The sequence below is a fragment of the Lynx rufus genome, unplaced genomic scaffold (genome assembly GCF_022079265.1).
Source record: "Lynx rufus isolate CCGP_SWC_20201006 ecotype Redwood Valley unplaced genomic scaffold, mLynRuf1.p SCAF_24, whole genome shotgun sequence".
In the NCBI taxonomy this organism is placed as follows: Eukaryota; Metazoa; Chordata; class Mammalia; order Carnivora; family Felidae; genus Lynx; species Lynx rufus.
Genome location: NW_025814839.1, coordinates 2,354,963 through 2,373,781, shown reverse-complemented (window position 1 = coordinate 2,373,781; position 18,819 = coordinate 2,354,963). Strand labels below are relative to the sequence as shown.

The 18,819-nt window shown below is 49.4% G+C and overlaps 1 protein-coding gene across 4 annotated transcripts; it reads right to left on the bottom strand.

The window, feature by feature from the left end:
- Positions 1-1,703: 1,703 nt before the first annotated feature.
- MORN3 (MORN repeat containing 3) lies at positions 1,704-14,104 on the bottom strand. Of its 4 annotated transcripts, XM_047088107.1 has the most exons (5): positions 12,573-14,104; positions 7,365-7,522; positions 5,672-5,831; positions 2,651-2,835; positions 1,704-2,350 (listed from the first exon to the last, which is right to left on the bottom strand). In XM_047088107.1, the coding sequence occupies exons 1-5, from the start codon at positions 12,715-12,717 to the stop codon at positions 2,273-2,275; spliced, it is 726 nt and encodes a 241-aa protein (XP_046944063.1). In that variant the 5' UTR covers positions 12,718-14,104; the 3' UTR covers positions 1,704-2,272. The 4 variants fall into 4 exon arrangements, with proteins under 4 accessions (XP_046944063.1, XP_046944062.1, XP_046944061.1 ...); XM_047088106.1 differs by lacking the exon at positions 12,573-14,104 and having other exon boundaries at positions 7,365-7,830; XM_047088105.1 differs by lacking the exon at positions 12,573-14,104 and having other exon boundaries at positions 1,704-2,835; positions 7,365-7,830.
- Positions 14,105-18,819: the final 4,715 nt, after the last annotated feature.

Below are 18,819 nucleotides of genomic sequence, written 5' to 3'. Positions count from 1 at the left end.
AGGCAACTCAGGAAAACACTGGTAGTTAAAGAACAGTCTTTAATTTCAGTTTTATTTATATTTTGGATACATAATACATTCACAAGTTCCAAATACAACAGTGAAAAGTTGCCCTTCCTCCCTGGTTCCCAGTTCTCTCCAGAGACATCCATTGTCGCCAGTGTATTTATTGTGTTCCTATCTAGAGAGATTTTTATACATAAACTAGAACACACCCTACTTTTTCTGGTGGAAAAAAAAAAGTTGGCCTTATATATGCTCTGCCACTGTTCTGTGCCTTCAGAGCAGACAGATCTAAGTTTAAGTACAGTTCCTTTCTAGCTTTGTGACTGGTGAACATCCCTGAACCTGTTTCCTCCTCTGAGAAGGTACTAATAATAGCAGGACACCTCATAGGTTGTTGAGGGGTCATGGGAGGAGACACATATCAGCACAGGGCCTGGCACCGAGTGAATGTTCTGTGTCCCAAGTGGGCCAGGCCCAGCTTCCTGGTGTGAGAACCATACCGAGGGTCAGGCCACCCTGCTTATGATTTAGAGGGCAGAAAGAACATCAATAGTGTCCCTGCTTATTGAATCTTTATATCTGGCACTTGCTGAGGGCTTTATGAACATGGGGTTACAGGGTTATACTTCCGACATTGGGCTGGAAAACTATTGTAGAATGTTTATTTGTTTATTTTTTTAATGTTTATTTTTGAAAGAGTGTAAGCAGGGGAGGGGTAGAGAGCGAGGGAGACACAGAATCTGAAGCAGGCTCCAGGCTCTGAGCTGTCAAGCACAGAGCTCGATGTGGGGCTCGAACCCACAAACCCTGAGATCATGACCTGAGCTGAAGTCGGGAGCCCCTAGAGTATATTATAGTGTGTTTAGCAGGATCCTCAACCTCTAGCCACTAGTTGCCAGTAATATCTTTCCCTGCCAGTTGTGACAACCAAAAATGCCTCCAGACATTGCCAAGTGTCCCCCAGCAGGGAAGGGAGACAACAGCACCCTCAGATTAGAACCACACCTTATTTCATCCTCATATTAACCACGGTAACCTGGGTGGTAAGGACTGTTATTGTCCGGGTCTGAGGGGAGGGAACCTAGAGAACAGAGAGGTTGGGTGCCATGTCCAAGAACACACTGCTCATAAATCACTGTTGGGATTCACACCCAGGCAGTCTGACTGCTGAGCTCATGTTCCTACCCATTATGTAAGGGTCCCTTATATCTTGCAGAATGTTGTCTAGAATTCTGCAAAGCTCTTCCTGGATCTCAGCTTCACAATTAACCTCAATACAACTTATTTGTTATTATTACATCTGTTAGCAAATCCTCAAAAACACCCCTGTGAGATCTCCTAAGTGCCATTTTACAAATGGGGCAGCTGAGGTCACTTAGGGTCACAAAACCAGTAAGTCACAAAACCTGGGTGTCTGTAGCTTTTAAAGCTCCTGCAGGATCCTAAGGTTGAGTGTTCCTGTGTTAGGTTGAGAAGCCAGGTTCTGTCTCAACCCCAAATCTTAGTGGCCAATGTGACCAGACACCGGCTCTTCTCCCTGGAGTATCTCAAAGGTCAGAGACCTAGAGACACTTCTTCTTTCTCCCCCTGGGTAAATCCATGCAGCCTGTGGGGACGTCTGTCTTCCTCACCTAAAGTCCTTCCCAGAACTCCACCCTCTCCACCCCACCCACAATCACACACCGCAAGCCCTGGGCTGAAGCCACCAGGTTCTTTATACTCCCGTGCTCAGGAATGGGGGCCCAGAATGAAAGCTGTAACAAGAGGATCCCCAAAGCCAGCTGGGGAGAGGATGATCCAGTGCTGGGAGGAGTGAGGTGCCCTCTGAGGGTGCCAAGGGTGTGCCCGAGTCACCACTCAATTCAGAAGCCGCACCGGTTTGAGCAGTTGGGCGACGGGCTTGAATTTCTCCAGAAGCTCTGGTGTATTCTCTGCAGGGGCAAGGGGCTGGTGGCAGCTGGTGACCCTAAGATGCTGTACCATCACCCTCTCCTGGAACCCCACTTAACACCCACACGAGGAGGGGCTAGGACAGATGCGCAAGTGCAGGCCTGGGGCAAACTACCTTACTCAAGGGCTTTCAGGAGGGACCTGGTCTTTGAGGAAATGAGTTCTCAAGGGGAGGAACCAAAAAGAACCAGCTGGATTGCAGGAGGAAAGAAACCCACCCTCTGGTCCTGCCCCTGAGCCCCTTGGCCAAAGGAGACCCCAGGAGCTTTCTCAACCACATCCGAGGGGGGAAAGTATACCCATCCCTCACCTGGCATCAATCTTCATCTTCCTCTGTCTTCTTGAACATGGCCAAGGCTTCCTCCAGCACACCATTAGGGTCTAGAATTTCGATCTGGAGGGAAGCAGTAAGGGGTTGGATTGGGGAGCATGGAAGGCCCAGGCCGCCATCCTGTGGGGTGCTGCCCACCTTGTGGGGTGCTCCCGACTCTGGAAGTGCTGTCTGCCTTGGGCGCTGCCAGTCTCCGTGGGGATGCCCCGACTGAAAACAAAATCTGGTCTGTTCCCTGGCTGGGCTGGGCTGGGCTAGGCCTGGCCAGGCTGGATGTGCCTGGGTGTGTGTGGGCAGTTGGGGGGAGGTACTGTTTTCTGTCTCTCTGGGTGTGGCCACAGGGCCCTGGTGGGTGCTGCCCACCTTAGGAATGGGGAACTGGGTGGGCTCAGGGGCCTCATCGCGGCCAAAGTCAATCATTGTGCCACACTTGGCCACGTCGTCCACCCAGAAGCCTTCAAACAGCTGACCGTGGTCCAGGTGGAAGAAACGGCCCGACCCATTCTTCATGCCTCTCTGCCAGTAGCCCTCGTAGCGGTTCCCGTTCTCTGGGGGAAAGGACAGGGTCACTTGGGTGCTGGACACACCTAACCAGGCCCCACTACCACGTTGGCCCCTCCACATGCCACTGTGCCCACAGGGAAGCCAGAAGGAGACCAAGATGTTGAGAGTGCCCTGGGCTGGGCTGCCTGGAGTCTGGGAGGCCCGAACTATAAACATCAGAGCCTAGGGGTGTCAATGGCTTCCGGAATCAGAGCCGGTCCAAGTCTTGCCTCCACTACTTGCCTGAATTTGGATGAGCAACATCGTTTCCTATTTATACAAAATGTAGCTACTGACACGAAGAGGCAATGTTTTTCCGGCACTCATTCTGCCCATGGTTCTTTGCTATGTTTCTGACCTCACGCGCTCCTCACAAAAACAGTTCTATGAAGGATAACGGACTCCATTTTTACAGATGGAGCTTGAAAGCTCAGGGAGTTTGACTGACGTGCTCAAGGTCACAGAGCTAGGAAGTGTCAGAGACAAGATTTGAAGCCAAGGGCTGTTCATCCCAGGAGACCATGCTTTTAATCATGAATTAACTCTCCTGCTCAACGGATGGTGGTGGTGCTGCAAAAGGAGTAATAATAAAGCTAGCACTTCTCCGCTGAGACGCTCGCAGCCATGTGGTCTCGGGCAAATCACTCGACCATTCTGTCTCATTTCCTCATTTGTAAAATGGGAATAACAGTAACACCTACCTCACAGAATTGCGGTGGAGATTAAGTAAGTCAAAACACAGAAAGGGCTTAGAAGGATACTGGATAAACTCTAGGTCAGAGGTCAGCAGACTTTTTCTGTGAAGGGGCAGACGGTATTTTATGCTTTGTGTGTCACATGTTCTCTGTCACAGCCACTCAACTCTGCCATCGAATCATGAAAGCAGCGTGGACAATGTGTAAATGTATGAGCAAGTCAGTGTGCCAATAAAACTTTACTTACCAAAACGTACGCGGAGCTGGATTTGGATTTGGTTCAAGGAATGTAATTTGCTGACACCTGCTACCTCCAAGTATGAGCTATAATATTGTTGAACACTTACTATTACGTGTCAGGCACCATGCTAAGCACTCCACAAACCTCAGTGAACCTTCACAATACCCTACTTAAGTTTTATTTTTATCCTTACTTTACAGATGAGAAAACCAAAGCGCGAGAGTTTAAGCAAATTGCCCGAGGTCACGTAGGTAGTAAGAGCTTGCGGTGGGATTTGAACCCAGGCAAGCTGTCTCCAGAGTCTGGGCCACTAGAAATGATGCACTTAGAACCCTTACACTATGTGTGGCCGCAGCAGGTGCTCACTAAATGCAGGCTATCAGATGCTCACTGAAAGCAGGCACAGCACTGGGTGCCCGGGGGTTGAGGACGACAGACAGAAGTGACTGGATTAAACCCTCCTCAGTGGCCCCAATGCCTCAGTTTGGCCAAATCTCACTGGAAGTTGGAATCTTGAGTTTTCAGGAGACTGAGCTCTGGTCTGTGTCCTCACTAAGAGCACTTACTATGTGCCAGGCATTGGGGAAACAGTGGGGAACAAAATAAATACGCAGTCCAGGTCCTTATCCAGCTCACAGTCTGGAGAGACAATGGCACTAGCTTTATTGATAGCCTACTATGTGCCAGACGTGTTCGTAGCACCTACAAAGTGGGTACTACTTTCACTCCCATTTTACAGGTGAGGTAACTGAGGCACCGACAGAAAGAAACTTGCCCAAGGTTATACACCTAGCGCTAAAAAGGAAAGGAAGCAAGCAGGTGCTGAGGAGAATGTGCTTTAGTGGAGTGAACAGGGAAGGCCTCTCTGAGGAGGAGACAGTGCAAAGACCTGGAGGATCTTCTTTCTATTGCGGGGAAGAGAGAACTGCAGTGCAAGGGCCCTGAGGCAGAAAGCGTGGGAGGAACTGGAAGAACATGAGTCTGGCTGAAATGAAGGGATTCCCAGAGGAAGACGTGGGAAGCACAATTAGGTGAGGAGGGCCAGATGGTGCTGCCTACGGATGGTTGAAAGCAGGGCAGCCACCAGGTCCAATCTGTAAAAAATTCATGCTGGTTGCTACGTAGGGAATGGGTTAAGTCCTGACGCTAAGGCAGTTTACTTGACTGATTACTCTTTCCTCTGTTCTTTCCCAGCTCAATGCCTATCAGGTTCCTTCTCTTCCTTCAAGTCTTCTGTTCAAATGTCACCTCTTGAGGGAGACATTCCCTGACCATAAGTCAATCTAAATCGCTCCTGTCCACAACTCCTTTGTCATCCAACACACCTTTCTATTTTCAAGGGATATTCCTTAGCACTTTGGATCTAACGACTAACAGACTGCATTGACCTTGAGCAAGTCACTTAACCTCTCTGTACCTCAGTTCATCTGCAAAATCGGGCTAAGAGTATCTATCTTATAGGACCATAGCCAGGATTAAGTGAGCTCAGTGCTGTGTAAGCATAGACTATGATTATTAGGACCATAAGAAAATGTCTTAATTGTTGATGTTTATTGTTAGGCTCCCCCTTTCGAATATAAGCTCCCAGGAGGGCACCTGGGTGGCTCAGTCGGTTGAGAGTCAGATTCTTGATTTTAGCTCAGGTCATGATCTCACCATCGGTGAGATTGAGGCTGGGTCAGGCTCTGTGCTGTCAGCTTGGAGACCATTTGTGATTCTCTCTCTCCCTCTCTCTCTGCCCCTCCCCCACTCTGTCTCAAAATAAATAAATAAACTTAAAAAAAGAAAAAAGGAATATAAATTCTTTGAGGGCAGGGATCTGGTCCTGTCCTTCATCTTAGCTGGAGCTGGAGAAAGGGTTGTGGGTGGGGCGTGGCCAGCAGGCTATTGGGGCGGGGCACTTACTCAGGCGCAACATGCCCTCCCCATTCGGCTTGTCCTTCAACCACTGGCCCTCGTAGATGTCGCCGTTACTGTAGTACATGCGGCCCCACCCGCTGCGCTGGTCGCCACACCACTCACCCTCGTAATACTCCTTGGGTCCGAAAAACTGAATCCCATAGCCCTGAAAGCATGAAGGTGTCCCTGTTCATGGCGTCCCCAACACCAGGAAAGTCACCCGCATCTTCCCTGGCACCCAAGCCACACCCTGGCTACTTCCCTGTTTCCTCCCTCAGCCCTACATCCCAAGCTCATGGTCGTGAATTGAAAAAGCTCCCCGGGTTGTCCCATTGCCCTCCACCCCTATGCTGTCACCTTCATGCAGCCCAGTATCTCATCTCTGCTCCCCACGGGTCCCCTTCCTCCAACTCTCCCATTCTCCCCTCCTCATGCATCCCCCAGTAAGCAGCTAGATGGATCTTTACATCGCACATCTGATCATGTTTGCCCCCTCTCCTCAGCTTTGATTTGACCCTATTAAAAGTCACAGATGCTTCTGAGAGAATCTGATCAGTTATGGACTTTCTCCCCAGAAAAATGAACACCACAACTACACAGAATCATGGACTCCCCGCAGATCACACCTAAGGAAGTTGGGTTAAGCAGCCCATCTACCCCTCAAAATCCTGATTCTCCACATAGCCTTCAAGGCCCCCACCTACCCCTCCCCCCTCACTCCTACCTGTGGGCACACACACCTTGCTGTTTGACACATTCTTTGCTCCTTCCACTTTGCTACTTCCTCTTCTCCTTTTTTCCCTCCCTGTTTAAGTCTTTGTACCTTTTGGCATCACCTCCTGCAGGAAGCCTGCCCTGAATTCTCAATTCCTGTGGGCTCCCTGTGAAAACCTCTATCCTAACACCATATTAAATGTGAATTGTTTATTTTGGGATCTCTCTCCCTACTGGTCAGTAAACAGTTTCAGAGCAGAGATCATGAAATCCTGAGCTCTACCACTTGCCAGCAGTGTGTGACCCCAGGCAAGGCACTTCACCTCTCTGAGCTTGTTTCCTTATGAATAAAATGAGTGATGATGATGATGACGATATTGTGAGTTAGCTGAAGCATCATATGCTGTGACTCTGGCATCGCAATAGCAGTTGTTCAATAGCAGCACTGTTATTATCTGTCTCTATGGCCTATGGTGAGGGGTCAGGCACTTATGGGTTGAGGATATGCCTCTGGCTGGCTTCTACCTCCAGGACCTTCCTTTCTTGTTCTGTGGCCAAGGGTGTGGCCTCTGCTTTCTTGCTCCCACTTTTCCTACCCCCTTCTTGTTCAGGCCCAACAGAAGGGGGATTCTTAGAAAGGAATGCCCAGGGAAAAGAAAGCCAGGAAATGAGTGGGGGAGATGGGGGAGGAGACTTGGCCCCCACACAGCCTGGCTGGCTTTTTGTAGCCACAGGGTTTCATGGGCTCCTCCCTGGGCCCTCTCCTCTTGCTTCCTGTTTCCTGGGTTTTGTTCTGAGAACCCTTGATGATTCCCCACCCCTTCCTTCTCCCACGCACACAGTGCCCGTGTCCTCCTTCCCTCAACCCTTCCCCCCTTTTCTCCCAGGCCTCTCTGACTGCTCCCCCTACACACACACACACACACACACACACAGCCTGCTTTCAGCCCGGCCCACACCCCAGAGCATGATGGGAACCACTCACCGATTTTTTATCATCTTTCCACCAGCCAGAGTATACTTTCCTATACTTTCCCTTCTCTTGGTCAGGATTGCTGAGGGTGCCATAGCCATCTCGCTTCCCAAACTTCCAGTCTCCCTCATAGATGGCTCCTTTTTTCTTCCAGATCTGTGTTCCTTTTCCTGATGACACAGAGATGGGCCAAGATTGCAGACACGGCAGCCATGGGGCTGGAGGGGCAGATGCTGTGTCTGCCTTGGCCTCAGGGGCTGCCTTGGTGTTCTCAAGGGCTGGGCCAGGGTCTGTGCCCCTAGACACCCACCAGTAGGGAAAACACCAAGAAAGTTCCATTTCTACAAATAGCAGTTCTCCAGTCCTTTGCTCTGAAACCAGATTGCTCTAACAAATCCCAAGTAGAAATCTGCCACTTCTTTTTCTCTTAATAAGCTTTGTCTCTTTTTTCTATTCTAATATTTTTAGTGTTGATTTATTTTTGAGAGAGACAGAGACAGAGTGTGAGCGGGGGAGGGGCAGAGAGAGAGGGGGAGACACAGAATCCGAAGCAGGCTCCAGGCTTCGGAGCTGTCAGCACAGAGCCCGACTCGGGGCTCGAACTCATGAACCATGAAATCATGACGTGAACCGAAGTCAGACACTTAACCGACTGAGCCACCCAGGTGCCCCTAGCTTTATCTCTTAATAATACTGAATGATTATGCCAGATGGCCAGAATTTCTAGAAAATATTCTGCATATTTCTTCAGTTCTCCAGAACACACATGGGGACCCTCTCCTACCACTCCTGCTTCGTCTGTGTCTTCCACTCCCGCCTTCCAGACTGCTCTCCAACCACTATGGCCTCCTGCTGTTCCTGGATCCCGCCAGATATGCTTCTGCCTCAGGGCCTTTATACCTGCTTATCCTTTGGCCTAGAACGCTCTTCTCCAAATATTCACTCACTCCCTACCTCCTGCAAGTCTCTGTTCAAATCTTTCTCAGCGAGGCTTACCCTGACCAACCCCTGTAAAATCACAAGCCTATCTTCCTCTCTTACCCTGCTCTGTTTCTTTCCATATCCCTTATCAACTCCTAACCTAACAGACAATTCACTCACTTGTCATTTATTGTCTATTGTCTAGCTCTCCATGAGGAGAATGTGCACTCTCTGAGGACACAGACTTTGGTCCGTTCTGCTCACCGCTCTATTCCCAGCACTGAGGAACAGTGCCTGGCAAGTTGCAGGAGACAAATACATGCTGAACAAAAACATTTGTTGAACAAAAGGATGAATAAAATATTTGTGGAGTACCTACATGGGCCAATTCATGTCTTGGTCCTTGGTAGCTCAGGAACAAATCCAACATTGTCCCTGTGAGCTTTCTGATCTTGCACAAATAACTTAATGTTATTAAGTGCCTCAATGTTATTAAGCTCCTCATCGGTAAAAGGGAGATGAGAGAATCTCATGGGGTTGTTCTATCACTAAATTCATTACCGTATGGAAAGCACTTAGAACAGTGCCTGCAAATAGGAAAGATGTTACCAATTATTTTTGCCCTTGAGGTAGAGCTCTCACTGGGTTGTCTATACCTGTCCTCCTTCTAATTTTATTCCTTTTGGGGAACCAGCACCTCCCAAACTCTCAATCCCTAAGGTTTGTATGGATCAGACTCCTCCCCCTGGCAAGGCTAGCCAATCAGCCCAGGCCACTGTGATTGGTTCAATGAAGGGCATGTGATTCAAGTTGGTCTAATGAGACTGTTTGCCTCTGGGATGACGGCAAATTTACCACCTCCTCAAAGGTCCTTTTTTTTTTTTTTTTTTTTTTTAGTTTATTTACTTATTTTGAGCGAGAGAGAGTGCAGGAGGGGCAGAGAGAGAGGGAGAGAGAGAGAATTCCAGGCAGGCTCTGTACTGGCAGTGTGGAGCCCTAGGCGGGGCTCAAACCCACAAACCATGAGAGATCATGACCCTAGCGGAAACCAAGAGCAGATGCTCAATGAACTGAGCCCCCCATGTGCCCCAATAAGGTCCTTTGTGGTTGGAACCCTTGCCCTGCCTGCCCTTTCCCCTGGCTCTCTCTGCTCTGGGCACATGGGCTTCCAGTCAGTTCCAAAAACAAGACTGAACAAGACTTAATACAGCCCAAAGCCTTCCATTCTGATTCCACCATCTAGAAGATATGCTCTTCTACCAAGTGAATCCTTATCCTTTTGCACTCAGTTCAAACATCACCTCTCTGTGTTCTCATGGCTGCCTCTGTGTCTCCTCCCTGGCACTCTTCACATCCTGATGCCACACTTTTATTTTTATTTTTTTGATGCAAAATAACCTTGTTTTATTATGTACAGACTATATATAAACAAATCACCCACTCTGAAAACAGTAGGTTCTGGCTTTTCCCAGGGCCCTCAGAAGCGTCTGGGAGACAGTTCCTTCCCCAGAGAGGAGTGTGTGTGTGTGTGTATGTGTGTGTGTGTGTGTGAGAGAGAGAGAGAGAGAGAGAGAGAGAGAGAGAGAGAGAGAGAGATCTAGCCACATGCTTCTCCTTGCCTAAAATCTTACACTTTGGCTCCAGCTTCTCTGGTCCAGGAGGAGGTCTCAGCCTGGGGCAGGCATAAGCCAATCACTCAACTTCTTTTTTTTTTTTAAGTTATTTATTTATTTTGAGAGAGAGAGAGCATGAGCAGGGCAGGGGCAAAGAGAGAAGGAGAGGGAGAATCCCAAGCAGGCTCTGTGCTGTCAGCACAGAGTCCAATGAGGAGCTTGAACTCACAAACCATGAGATCATGACCTGAGCTGAAATCAAGAATCAGATGGTTAACCAACTGAGCCACCCAGGCGCCCCTCTATCACTCAACTTCTATCTTATTCTTCTGCAAAGAATCGAGGAAGGATTGCCACTCTGCTGGGTAAAAATGCTTATAGACATTGGTCTTATTCTGAATCTGTTTTGGGATATCTTGACAGTAATCCTCCTCATCTTAGGCCATAGCTTTATAGTCATCCCCATGGTTCTCCACCATGTAGCATACATAGTCACTGAGTTTTCGAGACAGCATGTTTCCTTTTTTTTTCTGGGAGGCTGGCTTCTGCCTCCAGGTCATTTAGCACATAGGTATGTGACCCTCAGTAAATAATTTCTTCTCTCCGAGTCCCAATTTCCTCTTCTCTAAAATGGGATATTACTTACTGTGTGGCTTCTCTGTGAGTCTGGAGCTCCCTGGGGGCTGGCATTAAGCAGATGCCCAGTACAGGGCCTGGCATGGACTAGGAGTGCAATGGGTGTTAGCAGAGTGAACGAATGAACAGGCTGGGGAAGCACTAGCCACTCCAATCCTTGCCCTGAATGATGATGACTTTTGACTGCTTCCAGGCTGCTTACACCACAGCAATCCCCTGTCAGCGTGGTCAAAGGCACGTCTTGAAGAGAGGGGAGGCTGGGTCTGGATTCTCTGACAGGTCCATTTTCTGGAGCCCCAGCCCAATCAGCTCTATGCCTCCAGGGTCCTAGGGGAGGCAGGACTCACACAGAAGAAGGGCTCAGAGGCCCTTGTCAACCCATGAGTTCATATCACAGGTGGGACAGCTGAGATCCAGAGAATGGGAGATGGCTTACCCGAAATCACACAGCTGTTCAGTGGTAGAGCCAGGGTCGGAACTTCGGGATCCTGATTCCTAGTTTAGGGCCTTGTCCACCTCACCTGCTGCCCACAGGGACTAAAGCACACAAACAGGCATCTTTAACTGCACACAAAGCCCGGAGTAGCTGCATAAAGTCTGGCCTTTAAGTCAGTGCTGAGTGGTGGTGTTGTGTCGCACATTGGGTGGGGTGAGCTTTGGAGTGCTTCCGGACAAGGAAAGTTCTCAGGAGTGGTGATCCCTGCCACGCTCAGCCCTCAAAGAACACTCAAGAAGTTCCCCTTCTGTACAGACCCTGGGCTACACACTTGATAGACGTCATCTTTTATCTTTACTGATAAGTATTTTCCCACTTTACAGATTGGAACACTGAGGCCCAGAGTGGTGTAATTAGTTCCTCAAGGCCAGAGTTGGTGAAGCTGAGATTCTGACCCAGCTTTATGGACTCCAAAGTGCTTAGCTCAGGAAGGCAGGACAGAAAAGTGGTTAAGAACACAGCATCTGGATTTCAAGTCCTGAGTGAGAAGCCATACCATCTGTTTAGAATAAAAATTTGTTTTTTGGGGGGTGCCTGGCTGGCTCTGTCAGAAGAGCATGTGACTCTTGACCTTGAGGCCATGAGTTTGAACTTCATGTTGGGTGTAGAGATTACAAGCCATTTGGGGGGGATCCTTCTGCACTAGACTGGCCTGTGTCTGTCATCTCCTTTGCATCTCTAGGGCCTCCCTGCGGTGGGTCTGATGGCACAATGACCCCAAGATCAAGAGTCACATGCTTGGGGTACCTGGGTGGCTCAGTCGGTTAAGTGTCCAACTCTTGGTTTCAGCTCAGGTCATGATCTCATGGTTCGTGAGTTCAAGCCCCGCATCAGGCTTCACACTGACAGTATGGAGCCTGCTTGGGATTCTCTCCCTCTCTCTCTGCCCCTCCCCTGCTCGCTTTATCTCTCTCTCAAAATAAATAAATAAACTTAAAAAAAAAAAAAGAGTCACATGCTCTACCAACTGAACCATCTAGGTGCCCCTAAATAAATAAAACTTAAAAACACTTGATTTTCTTCAGGGCTGATTTTGTACCACAAGGACCCCCATGCTGTTTGCTGGTTAAAGCTACAGTTAAATTTGAAGCCCCAGCTAGTTGTGTGTGTATGTGCTTGTGTGTGTGTGTCCTCTCTCACTCATTACTGGTCAGACCCCCACATCAGAGCTCTTTGAATCACCACTGCAAGTGGTTTGGGGGGCTCCTTTTCCTCCTGCTAACCAGGCCCAACTTAGCCCAGGTCTCAGAGGGTAAGGACTATGCTGGAGTCCTTAGAACCCTGGCCGTGGTTATGGTTGGTATCTCAAGACCACTTTGTCCCGTGCTGGTCCCTGGTCATCTAAAGTCAGGGTTGAGTTTGGTTCCAGAGCCCCAGGCTGTGGAGGCCCCCAGCTGGTCCAGGTCAGCAGCATTTACCCCCTGGGGGAGCCTTGGTGACATATCTTATGATATCGTACGTCCCTGACAAGCTCTGCCAGCTACTTCCTTGGCCCCCATCACCCACCATGGCCCAGACTCCATACTCCCAAGCCCCTGAAGATCCCCCACTCACCATGTTTCATGTTGTCCTTCCATTGGCCCACATAGCAGTCACCATTGACAGCGTTCACCTGGTGCCTCAGTCCATTCTTTTGGGCCTTCTGGTCCCACTCCTTCCACAGGGGCTCCGACTTTTGCAGGCACTTGGAGTTAGGCATGTTGGCTGCTTCTGCGGGACCAGAGGTGCTGGCAAAGGGTTAGGGACATCAGGGGCTCAGTGTGTCCCTAGTAATGCCAGGATCCCGGGGCTTCCTGGGGAGGCACTTGTCTGAGCCCAAATGGTGTGAGTCATGTGTGTTTGGAGTCCCTGGGCAGATGAGCAGCCATTTGGGGGGGATCCTTCTGCACTAGACTGGCCTGTGTCTGTCATCTCCTTTGCATCTCTAGGGCCTCCCTGCGGTGGGTCTGATGGCACAATTGCTTGGGAACCCAGGGAAACCAGTAGAGCAGGGGGGTTTGTGATGACAAAGCTGTCCCCCACCGATGGTTGAAAGTCACATATTTAATAACCAATATGACCAGTCAGAGTGGATGCTGGTCCTAAGTCTAGAGCCTGGCCTGGAGCCCCCAGTGGTGAGCAGTGGGATTCACTCAGGGAGAGTTGGGGGGAGAAGAGCTAGCCAGGCCACTCTGGGCTGGCGGACAGCTGCTGTAGCAGAGCCCACAGGGACACCTTCTCTGCACCCAGCACCCAATACTGTAGTTCTTTTGGTCCTGCCTTATCTGTTAGCGGGTACGGGAAAGGCTCAGGGCCTGGCTTTTGAAGTGGTCAGGAAAGCCCACCAAGGATACTACATCTCGGGTGACCAACTGTCCGGGTTTGCCTAGGATTGCGGGGTTTCCTAGGAATTTGGATTTCAGTGCCAAAACTGGGCTGATCCCAGGCACACCAGGATGGATGGTCATCCTTTTATCTATGACCTCTGCCCTCTGCCCGGATATTCTACTTGTCTGCCTTATTACCTGCTTAGGTTTTCCCATCAGACCAGGGCTCTCCTTCCTGCCACGCCTGATGGGGTTGCAGGGAATCTTTGGGTGGTCTAAGGTCTCTCTGTAGTCTGGGACCCCACCACCTGTGCTCTTCATGTCCTCAAGATCTCCAGTGAGGACATTCATGTCTATCTGTGCGTCTCGGCGCAGCTTGTGCAAGGTGATAAAGATGGTCTCCTCCCAATCAGGGGATCTGTTTCCCCTCAGCAAATACTATCTATCCTGCTCCATGGGTTTGGGCAATACTCACACGTGCCAGTGGAGCTGGCAGAAGGGGCTAGAGTGAAATATTTAACCAATATCCTGATAGGTACTGACCAATTAGAATGACCTCTGGGCTGAGCAGGTTTCAGGAGGTCATGGTATCTCAAGCATCCAACCACCCAGAGCCTGTGGGTGGGCAACCTGTGGGTATGCAACCTGTGCAGTCGAACAGGGCCCACCCTTAGAAGGGCCTGTGCTTGGTTTATTCCTTTGATGTCACTGTTTTTTAATTCTATTAAAAAAAATTTTTTAAACGTTTATTCATTATTGAGATACAGAGAGACACAGAGTGTGAGCAGGGGAGAGGTAGAGAGAGGGGGAGACACAGAATCCGAAGCAGGCTCCAGGCTCCGAGCCATCAGCACAGAGCCCGACGCGGGGCTCGAACTCACAAACTGTGAGATCATGACCTGAGCCGAAGTCGGTTACCCAACCGACTGAGTCACCCAGGTGCCCCACTGTTTTTTAATTCTTAATATTTTGTGGGTGAGGGCCCCCTTTTCCATTTTGCGCTGGGCCCACACATCAAGAAGTTCCTTCTGTTGGGCTACAGCAGGGTCTCCAGGAGTCTGACCAGGCTGACCAAGCACACAGGCTGGCATTTATTTTGACAATCGTGCCTAGGAACAGGGTAAGTCCCTCCTGGTAAAGAAAACAGCAAGGGCAAAAGCTGGGAGGGAGTAAACAGTCTCAGGCCTTAAATTTAATGTGTTTTTTCCCCCTCCCATTTCCTAGTACCACCTGTATGATGATGGATTTTTATATGTAAATTAATTCACTTTTAAAAATCAATATATTTATCATGTGAAGAAAGAGACTTCACATGTCATTACTATAAATGGAAAAGGTGCGTCAGATACCCTAAGGGGAAGGTACTGTACAAATTGAAATACTATAAAGAAACCAACTTAAGTCTTAGCTAGATATTGTGGCTTAGTGAAGTTGAGTTTAGCAAATGTTCAGAAAGTTGGTAGTGTCATATTACCCCCAAACTGACACTTTCTCCTTGGCTTACTCAGAAGTGTAAGACAACCTAGAACCTAATAACTTTTTTACGATGTCACTGGGTGTTACTTAATGCCTCATCAGTGTAGTATAAAATCATCCTCTGATAAATAAACATTAAAAAAAAAAAAGTAAAATCATCCTCTGTCCCACACTTTCCCGGGAACACAGGTTCAACTCAAGAGGAGGTTGCGTTCTTAATATGTGAGCCACTGACAGGGAAAGGAAGCCTTCTGAGGCGGTGCGCGGACTCTGCCCCGTAGTTTGTATACTAAATCGCAATAAACCACAACGGAAGGTGGAGGGGCGGGGCCCAGATGGCTGAGGGTCCGTCCCGAGCCCCCACCCCACTCACCTGCGCCAGCTCACCTGCGAGGCGGAACCTGGATCCTCAGCCCCGGGGGCGAGAGCGGTGGGGTCTCAGCCTCCTGCTTCAGTCGCCGAGTGCAGCTCGCGCCTAGGCGTCCCTGGCCCGGCTGGGGTCGCTATGGCAACGCGGGGCCCCAGCAAAGCCACCGGCAGTGCCCGCCCCTTCCTGCGGAGACTGCGCTCGCTGAGCAGCCGGAAGGGTGCAGATCCGCAGGCGTGGGGAAGGATGTTTTAGGGCCTGTGGAGGTCGAGGGCCGCTGGTACATAGGCCTGGTGGCCAAAGGCTGGTGGGCGAGCCCGAAGACCCCACAGCCGATAACCGCGGAGCGTGGGCCCCAGTGTGTCCCGGGAGGCTACTGCCCTTGCCATGCGGCGCCCCTCTCCCATCTGGGGTCCTCCGGGCAAATACAAAACCCTAAGCAGACAGAAAAAGATGAAAGCCTTTTGTGCCACGTTTCGAAGACAAAGAGGCAAAATTTGAAGGGAAAACCAACATCACACCGGTTCTGAGTCTCATCAGGGGTCTACTAGACACCTTGAAGAATCTAAGGGAAGCTGGGGCGCCTGGGTGGCTCAGTCGGTTAAGCATCTGACTTCTGAATTCCGCTCAGGTCATGATCTCAGGGTTCCTGGGTTGGAGCCCCGCGTGGGCTCTGTGCTGACAGCTCAGAGCCTGGGGCCTGCTTCAGATTCTGTGTCTCCCCCCCCCCCCCCACCCCTTCCCTGCTGGTGCTCTGTCTCTCAAAAAATAAACGTTAAAAAAAAAAAAAAAGAATCTGATGGAAGCTGTACAGACCCTCCACCCCTTGAATATGCGTGTATTTTACACCGACACAAGTCAGCCCCAGTCACTTCTCCCTCCTCAGTTCACATCCTTGAAGTGGCTCCCTGGTCACTCAGTAAAAGCCACAGTCCCTCCAAAGTTCCCTGTCATCTGCGCACCCACCTCCCCTTTCCTCTCTGAACCTGTCCCCTACTTCTGGCACCCAGTCTCACTCTGCTCCAGCCACACACGTGCTCCCCTGCTGTTCCTGGAAAATGCTGGGCATGTTCCTGCCTCAGGGGCTTTGCCTCTTCTGTGCCTTCTGCCAGGATATCTGTTCCTACAGATATCAGCCTAGATCATTCATCATTCCTTCCTCTCCTTCAGGTATTTTTGTTTTTGTTTTTGACAGAGCGGGGGGGGGGGGGGGCACGTGCATAAGCAGGGAAGGGGCAGAGAAAGAGAGGAACTGAGGATCTGAAGAGAGCTCTGTGCTGACAACAGAAAGCCTGGTGGGGAGCTCAAACCCACCAACTGTGAGATCATGACCCGAGCCAAAGTCAGATGCTTAACCAACTGGGCCACCCAGGTGCCCCCCAAAATCTAGTTTTGATGACCTTTTCTCTGATCATCAGTAGACTCTCCTTCATGGCTTTGTTCTTCATTCCAATTGGAATGGAACTTTTTTGTTTGCTTGTTTGCTTTGGTTTTGGTTTTTTGGTTTATTTTGGAATGGGACTTTTGCTCTGATTTCCACACTCATTGCATCACTTATAGTTAATTTGTTGGGTGTGTGTCTCCCTCTCAGCAGAGGGTAACTGCTCTGTTGCCTCATCCAAGGTTCCCTTTGGTTGCAAGTAGAGACACCATCTCGTACTACCTCATAAAGGAAATTTATTAATGATACAAGAGTGTTGGAAAGCTGTTAACAGCAAAGCCATCCTCTTTGTCTCACTTGGTCTCTCCATCTCTCTGTGTGTCTCCTTCACTCAGCTTTCTCATGCTTGTGGTGGAAAAGAGCTGCCTTTTATATACCTTGGTTATATAACCACTCACAATGAATTGGCTCTTTTTGAATTCCAATCCCAAATTCATGAGTGGTCCAGGTAGGGTCTGGAGTCTGCCCCTGGCCAGTCATACTACTAATGCTGTGGTTCTTCTCACGACATTCTCCTCTCCTCCTCAGATGCCTGGCCCACAGGTCCAGCAGGCTTTACCCTAGTACAAACTGTCCTTGGCTTGTGACTTTATCCAGAACCACCCTGCCACCCACTGAGTGGTGCCTCATGGTCTAGAATCTCCTCTCTCCCTCTCCCAAGGCCCGAGTCACAGTCCCACCACTGCAAGGAGCCCTTTGATGGCCTCTAATAAAGGTCCTGGCTCAGGGAAGCTAGAACTGTCCCCTGGAGAAGAATGTGGAGCAGGTTAACGTTTACCTGCATCCACAGGCCAGCTGGACAGGCAGGTTACAAATCTATGACATCAGTCTTCCTATGGGGTCAGAATCTGGTAGCATTATTCTCAAACTCCTAAGTAGGCTCTACGGACTGGCCACTTCCCAATACTGAAGTGCCAAGAGGGCTTCGTTCCAAAGACCCTTCTGATAATTACTTGCCAGACTTGAGTGGCTAGAATTTAGCTGGGCTCCTCCCAAGGATCTTTTGTAAAGCCTGGGGTGAAGAGAGCTCTCCTGTGTGGTCTGGGGTCAGAGGGGCTCCTCTATACACCCACAGATAAACATCCCCTTGAGGAGACATGCTCCTACTTATGCTTTCCTGAGCACAAAGCTTTGGCTGAAAGCCTGGAGGCTCTGTCCTCTCCAGAAATCCTTGCAGATTTCATCCAATAGTTGCTGAGTTGTCAATCCTAGGGGGTCCATTCACACTGAAATCCACTTCTGAGAGGACCATCTGCATAAAATGAGAAGGGGCCTTCTGATGCTGAGTAACTTGGGTCTCAGGCTTCCCAGAAGTGGCAGGAAGGACCCACCTGTGAGGACCAGCAAAACTCTCTGGTGTACATAATAGACAAAAGATGGAGAGAACTCAAATGTCTATTAAAAGATGAATGGATAGGGGTGCCTGGGTGGCTCAGTTGGTTGAGCTTCCAATTCTTGATTTTGGCTCACATCATGATCTCATGGTTTATGAGTTTGAGAGCTTCATTAATACAGGGCCTGTTTGGGATTCTCTCTCCTTATCTCTGTTCCTCCCCCGCTTGTGTTCTCTCTCTCAAAATAGATAAACTTAAAAAAAAATTTTTTTAGGGGCGCCTGGGTGGCGCAGTCGGTTAAGTGGCCGACTTCAGCCAGGTCACGATCTCGCGGTCCGTGAGTTCGAGCCCCGCGTCGGGCTCTGGGCTGACGGCTCAGAGCCTGGAGCCTGTTTCCGATTCTGTGTCTCCCTCTCTCTCTGCCCCTCCCCCGTTCATGCTCTGTCTCTCTCTGTCCCAAAAATAAATAAACGTTGAAAAAAAAATTTAAAAAAAAATTTTTTTTTTTAAATATGAATGGATAAACAAAATGTCATCTGTCCATCTAATGGAATATTATTCGGCCATAAAAAGGAATGAAACACGGATACATGCTGAAGCATGGATGAACCTCGAAAACATTTTGGTAAGTGAAAGAAGCCAGACACAAAAGGTCATGTGAATGGAAATGTCAGAATAAGCAAATCTACAGAGACAGAAAGTAAATTAGTGGTTATTTAGAGGGGAAGATGAGAAGTTAGGAAGGTGATAGTTAAGGGCTTGAGCTTTCTTTCAGGGGTAATGAAAATATTCTAAAACTGACTGGGATGATGGCTGCACAACTCTGTGAACATACTGAAAACCATTGAATGGTACTCTTTAAATGGGTGAGTTGTAG